The sequence below is a fragment of the Pantherophis guttatus genome, chromosome 5, assembly GCF_059756535.1.
Source record: "Pantherophis guttatus breed Tessera chromosome 5, ASM5975653v1, whole genome shotgun sequence".
Lineage (NCBI taxonomy): Eukaryota > Metazoa > Chordata > Lepidosauria > Squamata > Colubridae > Pantherophis > Pantherophis guttatus.
Window position 1 is genome coordinate 17,250,755 of NC_142067.1, and position 7,699 is coordinate 17,258,453.

At 39.3% G+C, this 7,699-nt stretch overlaps 1 protein-coding gene across 1 annotated transcript in view; it reads right to left on the reverse strand.

The window, feature by feature from the left end:
• Positions 1-7,060, reverse strand: part of MMP20 (matrix metallopeptidase 20) — a 29,168-nt gene extending 22,108 nt beyond the window's left edge. The window contains exons 1-2 of the mRNA XM_087894631.1: positions 6,935-7,060; positions 3,340-3,584 (exon numbers count right to left, since the gene is read on the reverse strand). Coding sequence (XP_087750757.1) covers positions 3,340-3,584; positions 6,935-7,060 — 371 coding nt within the window. The remainder of the gene's footprint in view (positions 1-3,339; positions 3,585-6,934) is intronic.
• Between the last annotated feature and the right edge of the window lie 639 nt (positions 7,061-7,699).

Below are 7,699 nucleotides of genomic sequence, written 5' to 3' on the forward strand. Positions count from 1 at the left end.
ATTGCAGAATATAAAGGTAACGATAAAGGTTCCCCTCGCACATATGTGCTAGTCATTCCCGACTCTAGGGGGCGGTGCTCATCTCCGTTTCAAAGCTGAAGAGTAGTGCTGTCTGAAGACGACTCCGTGGTCATGTGGCTGGCATGACTAAACACCAAAGGCACACGGAATGCTGTTCCCTTCCCACCAAAGGTGGTCCCTATTTTTTCTACTTGCATTTTTAATGTGCTTTCAAACTGCTAGGTTGGTAGAAGCTGGGACAAGTAATGGGAGCTCACCCCATTACCCGGCACTAGGGAGTCAATCTGCTGAACTGCCGATCTTTCGATTGACAAGCTCAGCGTCTTAGCCACTGAGCCACCACATCCACTATATATTGCAGAATATACTTCCCCCCAAAACTTTTATTGAGCAGTTGTATGATCTCAGTCTTAGCTTTTATGGTGTGTCTAATTTTCATCATCTCCCACTTGTAGTTCTCATTTTTTCCTACTCATTTGATGTTTTTTTTTGTTTCATTCCACAAAAATCCCATCAAGAAGGAGAAGAAAGAAAATTGAACTGAATTACTTGATTTGTAGTTTGAGGAACTTTTCATCTGGAATCACTCTTAAATTGCATTTTTACTTTTAAATTTGGAAACTGAACTGAACTTAAGACTTAAGCTTAAAATTTGTTGCCACTGTGCTGAAGTTCAAAGTGCTGAAGGTACTTCTTTTATTTACTACATGCATATTGAGAGGGAATTTAAGGCAGATTACATTAAATGTCATTCCACTTTATCCTCACACTGATCCTGTGAGCCAAATACTATTAAGGGAAATAGGAAATACTATTATTGAGGACCCAGTTTGTGGGGGCAATAAGCTGACTTTGTATAAATATACAAAAGTATGAAGGCTATTGCTTAATGCATTGTAAGCCGCCCTGAGTCTCCGGAGAAGGGCGGCATATAAATCAAATTAAAAAAAGGGGGGGAGAAAGCAATTTATGATTATCGAAAGACTTTCATGCATAAACCAAGATTCAGAGCTAGAACATGCTGTCCAAGTTTATGCATGTCTTCCCTATTCTATCTTATTGGCTTGAGCCTTTTTGGGTGGCCTACAAGCCTTTTCAAATTAATATAGTATGATAAAATATAATGTGTTTTTGTATTTATTTATTTTAAAATCAATAATTTACACAATCAGCTATATTGTGCAATTACAAATCTAAGCAGCATACAAACAATAAACCCAACAAAACCATAAAAACAAAACAATGCAAACTCTATAAAAAGTCACAGCACTCTGAGTCAGCAATCTTTGTATTTTTCCTACATATTATTATGTACATGATTATCCCAATAATATATATCTTTAAAATGATTACCGGTAGTTCTCATTTATCTGCTGCCTTATTAGCAACCATTTGCAGTTTTACTTAGTGACTGCTTTGCTTAACAACTGAGTTGCCAGTCTCAATTTTGGTTGCTTGCTTCTGCAAATCTCACTAAATGTGGCTTTGAATCTTAGTTCAGATTGGTTTAGAATATCTTGATTTAGAATAATTTCTTTAAAGAAAACCAATTAGTTGTTTTTCACATTCTGTTCTGGGCAGGGATTCAACATATAGCACGAATGATGATATCGTAGTTTTGAACATGACTTGGCCGCTATAGTTGTCATGAGAAACAAAATGTAAACATAGGGTTCAAAGATGTCTTTTATTTTATTCATTTTTTTTAAATAACTCAAGGCAGCAAACATATTTAACACATTTTCCTCCTCCTATTTTCCCCACTGCAACAACTTTGTGAGATGGGTTGGGCTAAAAGACAGTAACTAGCCCGAAGTCACCCAGCTGGCTTCCATGCCTAAAGGTGAAACTAGAACTCACATTCTCCTGGTTTCTAGCCTGGTGACTTGGCCACTAGACCAAACTAGCTCTCAGCATTAGATTAACTTCAAAAGAATATATACAACACATTATGATGTTCTTGACTTCTCATAGATATCTAGATGCCATACTATAAAGCAACCTAGCTGTCAATATGTTATCTGAATATGAAACTTGTAGAACATCGAAAGATAGAAGGTAAGGTAAGAAAGAGGGATATTAATTTTCAGGTGAATATATCCTATTCAAAATATCAAAGGGATGTATCTCACACCTTATAACTTGCACCTGAATATATCAGCAACTTTCTTTAAAAAAACATCACTTGGTATCCCAACGGTGCTTTTTCAAGAAGCAACTGGACTTTCTTGGTTTTTTTGGAAGATGTTGCACTTCTCATCCAAGAAGCTTCTTCAGCTTCAGGGGAATGGAAGGATTTATAATCCTTGCAGACAGCTGGTCATTTGCATTCTTTAGAGAGTCCTTCCGGCCACTTGAAGGTTTGTCTGTGTTCTTAGGGTCACCTGAGTAGTGCAAATGAGCGAAATGTCTTCAAAGTAAAACCAGAAAGTTCAGTTGCCTCTTGAAAAAAGCACCTTTGGGATAACTATGACCCAGATTACTGAGAATCTCCATAGACATCAGTTGGTATGTTTGTTAGTGAAGTCTGACACCTTATGGTCATATCTTAGGGCAGCTGTTCCCAACCTTTTTGGAACCAATGACTGGTTTCATGGAAGACAATTTATCCAGGGACCGGGGTGGGGAGGGAATGGTTTCAATTTTGCTTGCTTGCCCGCTGCTCACCTCCAGCTGTGCAGCCCAGGAATTGAGGACTCCTGTTTTAGGAGAACTATTAAAATCCTATATGGCCTAAGTACTGACATATACCTTTTCTGCAACCAATAAGTAAAAGAGAGATTTGTTCACCTCCCTCAAATGGCAAATGTTGACATCCTCTATAATCTGTAGCATATAGACTACTGGCAGAACACAAGGCATCTGAATTGCAGAATAGCAAATAGCAATTTTTTTAAAAAAAGCAAAAGGGATGTGGTGGCTCAGTGGCTAAGATGCTGAGCTTGTCGATCGAAAGGTCGGCAGTTCAGCAGTTCGAATCCCTAGTGCCGCATAACAGGGTGAGCTCCCGTTACTTGTCCCAGCTTCTGCCAACCTAGCAGTTCGAAAGCACGTAAAAAATGCAAGTAGAAAAATAGGGACCACCTTTGATGGGAAGGTAACAGTGTTCCGTGTGCCTTTGGCGTTTAGTCATGCCATCTCCGTTTAGTCACATGACCACGGAGACGTCTTCAGACAGCGCTGGCTCTTGGGCTTTGAAAAGGAGATGAGCACAACCACCTAGTTCGGGAACAACTAGCACATATGTGCGCGAGGAACCTTTACCTTTACCTTTAAATAGCAAATAATGTAAATATTTCAAGACTGTTAATTCATTACCTGTAGGTCAGTGTCCTTTTCTTCCACTTAGGTTCCCCTGGGAAAAGTCGATAGTTTGCTACATCCGGGACTCCACATCGAGGCTTCTTTATTATATCCATAGTATTGTAGTCCAACTTCCCAGTGACCGGTAAGCCAAAGAAAGTTTGCATTTGCTTGACTTTCTTTGTCATGGAATTGCCGCCACTGATCATTTCTCCAACTTGGTGTCTTCCCTTTGGTGTGTAATATTTGTCAAGGTATTCCTAAAGGCAGAGACCTAAAGGAGTAAGTTGTCCACTTATACATCACCAACTCTCCCCCCAAAAGTGGGGAAGAGGAGATCACAAACAAATGCATAGCTTTGCATAGAATTAGGAAGCCCTCATTTAAATACTGTATAGATCCATGTCAGGGGTGGGTTCTACTTACCTTTACTACCGGTTCGCATCGTGCTCGTTTCACTCATGCATGCGTGCGCTGTTTTGCGCATGCGCAGATCACTTCTGATGATGTCCGGGTCAGTGGGTGGAGCCTCTCGCCAGTTTTACTACCGGTTCTTGTGAGCCGGTCCAAACCGGGGGCAACTCACCACTAATCCATGTCGGTTATAGTATATTCCTGAATTGATTGTACTGTGTTCATTTATTTATTTATTTACCGCTCTTCTTTAAAAATAATCTTCAATCAGGTCTGTACTTAGAATAACAGAAGGGAAGGGACCTTGGAGGTCTTCTAGTCCAACCCCCTGCTTAGGCAGAAACCCTACACCACTTCAGACAAATGGTTATCCAACCTCTTCTTAAAAATTTCCAGTGTTGGAGCCTTCACAACTTCCGGAGGCAAGTTGTTCCACTGATTAATTGTTCTAACTGTCAGAAATTTCTCCTTAGTTCTAAGTTGCTTCTCTCCTTGATTAGTTTCCACCCATTGCTTCTTGTCTTACCCTCAGGTGCTTTGGAGAATAGCTTGACTCCCTCTTCTTTGTGGCAACCCCTGAGATATTGGGACACTGCTATCATGTCTCCCTTAGTCCTTCTTTTCATTAAACTAGACATACCCAATTCTTGCAACCGTTCTTCATGTGTTTTAGCCTCCAGTCCCCAAATCATCTTTGTTGCTCTTCTCTGAACTCTTTCTAGAGTCTTAACATCTTTTTTACATTGTCACAATGAAACAACCCAAAAGTGCCCTATTAAATTCCAGAATGAAATCCTCAAACTAAAACTTGCAATATTAGACAAAACTTACAAAATGAGATAAAAATAAAAAATCAAACCTAGTTGAATAGTAGATTTGAATCGATTCCAATAGCTACTAAATTCTCTGTATAATAAAGTCGACATCATCATCATCTTCATCATTATCAATATAATGTTTATGTGAATTGGTGCTCTGAATATTGTCTTCAATTGTTCAGATGCTTATTGTGGCTGGAAAACTTTAAAGCTCCTTATTCTCTTTGTAGAAGATGTTTTGAAGCACAGGATTATGCTTTAAGAAGCCTTTAAAACAATACCTTCTATAGCTATTTAAACTAAATATATTATTGAGAAATAAAATACATATATAGGTTCTTCAAGCCCAATGGGATATAGTTGATTAAATGACAATCTGCTAAGTTTAAAATGATGGTTCTAATCTCTGCATTTACAGTCTCCATTTAGTGAGGTAGCAAATCAAACAAGCCATGGTTTGCTTAACCAAAATGTATTAAACAAATCAAGGATGCAATGGATTTGCAATATGCATTAAATTATAATCATACATCAGCCGCAATGGCTTGGTTTACACAACTTGCAAAACTCAACTGTATTGTGGCTCAGCACATTACATGCAGTGGTGGGATTCAGCCAGTTCGCACCACGGTTGTAAACTTTCTGAGCAGTTTGGCAAACTGGTTGTTGGAAAAAATCATTCGGGCAGAGAACCGGTTGTTAAATTACTTAAATCCCACCACTGGTTACATGGCTATTTTATCATTTATTAGGCTGTCTTCTCCAACCTGGAATTTTCTTGATGTGTTGGGACTGCAGCTCTCAAAATTATCAGTTCCCAACAGATGTTAATCTGGAAGCTGTAAGATTATTGAAATATCTATCACCACTCTGTCAAGCAGACATACGTGTCTGGTGTCTATGTGCACAAGGGAAACAGATGAAATGTGCCTTATTATATTGTGACATAAATTCTGTGATTTACTGTACATATTTGTAAACCAAAGCATAAAAGCTTTGCATCTTAACATGCAAATAGGAAGATATCATTTTTTTTCCTTACTAACATTTAGAGTTACGCTCATTCAAATGCAGGTTAACAATCGCTTTCCTAAAGTTATTAAAATGTTATGGAAATTATAGCTTGAGTTTCCAATAGCTTGACATTTCTAATAATCCACATAGTGGCAGGTTGCATAAAGGGCATGTTTAAGATCTAAAGCAAGATTCTATTAGAGTTTTGGTCTGAGTTTTAAGACTTAAGACATTGTTGACATTTAAAGCATGCTTTCCCCCAATTGTATGGGAAAAAGAAATAACAAAACCACATGTCTTTTTCTAAATGGTGACAGGGGTGTCATCATTTGGGATAGAAAGGCAGAATTTTATACAGCAGAATAAAAAAAAATTGTCATGTAATCCAAAAGAGTTAAAACATCTTCCCTAATTTCTTCATAGGGCTATTTATTATTATTATTATTATTATTATTATTATTATTATTATTATTATTATTATTCATATTTCTATGCCGCCCACTCTCCGAGGACTCTGGGCGGCTTACACCAAAGACAGTATACTAAATAGCATATTGCTCCCAACAATCTGGATCCTCATTTTACCCACCTCGGAAGGATGGAAGGCTGAGTCAACCTTGAGCCGGTGAGATTTGATCCGCTGATCTGCTGAACTAGCAGTCAGCTGAAGTAGCTGCAGTACTACACTCTAACCACTGCGCCACCTCGGTTCTTATAGTCCTATTAAGGGCAGAATCAAAAAACGACAACTTGTTTATTATAACATTGGAACAAAACTCTGCTGCATTTAAATTAAGTCCTGTTAATACCTGTACAACATATTTTTGGTATATATTAGATGGATGATTAGGGGACCCGAGGCTAAAACATATGAAGAACGGTTGCAGGGATTGGGTATGTCTAGTTAAATGAAAAGAAGGACTAGAGGTGACATGATAGCAGTCTTCCAATATCTAAGGGGCTGCCAGAAAGATGATGTCAACCTATTTTCCAAAGCATCTGAAGGCAGGACAAGAGGCAATGGATGGATAGGAGCAGAGGAGATAAGCAACCTAGAACTAAGGAGACAGTTAGACAAACAGTGGACAACTTGCCTCCAGAAGTTGTGGGTGCTCCAATGCTGGAGGTTTTTAAGAAGAGATTGGACCACCATTTGTCTGAAATGGCATAGGGTCTCCTGCTTGAGCACGAGATTGAACTAGAAGACTTCCAATGTCTGTCCCCTTCAACTCTGCTATTCTGTTCTGTTCAGTTATGCTAACAGTTAAGCCCAGTTCAATTGAAAAATTCAGTAGGACTTAGCCTTCCCAATGGACGCCTAAAATTGCAGCCTAAATCATTAAAGCATGAAAATCATTACCAACCTGGGCAATGTAGAAATCACTCCAGTTGGATGTTATTGGCAATGTGAAAAGAGCCGGGGCTGCAGCTGAGTATTTCAAAGAAAATATCAAAAGTAAAGCTGGGGAGAGGACGCAAAACAGCTCCATTTCTTCCTATATATAATATGAAGAGTGGCTTGAGAAGAGCAGGCAAAGAGATCCCATTCTCCTTTTATAGAGGAAACCTAGTTTGGAAGCTAAGAGCCAAGGTGACTCATGTCTCAAATGGTAATTATACAGCTTAAAGATTTGATGAAGGGGTAACACGCCGGTACTTAGATAGAGGAAAAGTTGGATTCCTTCTAACTCATTAAAAACATTGCCAAGAAAGAGACATAGTAGAATGCTACAGAAATTCAATGTGTTGGATCCAGAACAGAACATCAGTTTTATAACTCTACTTATTGCTTCTCCACATTGCAATTACATCTCTATATATATAGCGAATAAACAAGGGTGGGATTCAGCCAGTTAAGACCGGTTCGGGCGAACTGGATGTTAATTTTAATCTGGTTCAGTGAACCGGTTGTTCCAAGGACTGGCTGATCCCACCCACCCCGCACCACCCCTCCCAGGAGTCTCCACGTGGCCCATTTTGGATGTCAGGTAAGTGCAGGGTACGCGCGGAGGAAAAATGGTCCTACCAGAAGTCCGGAAACAGGCCTGTTTCCAGCCTTCGGAAGGCCTCCAGTGCCTGGGGGAGGCTGTTTTCATCCTCCTAGAGGCTCTGGAGCCTGGGGAGGGTGA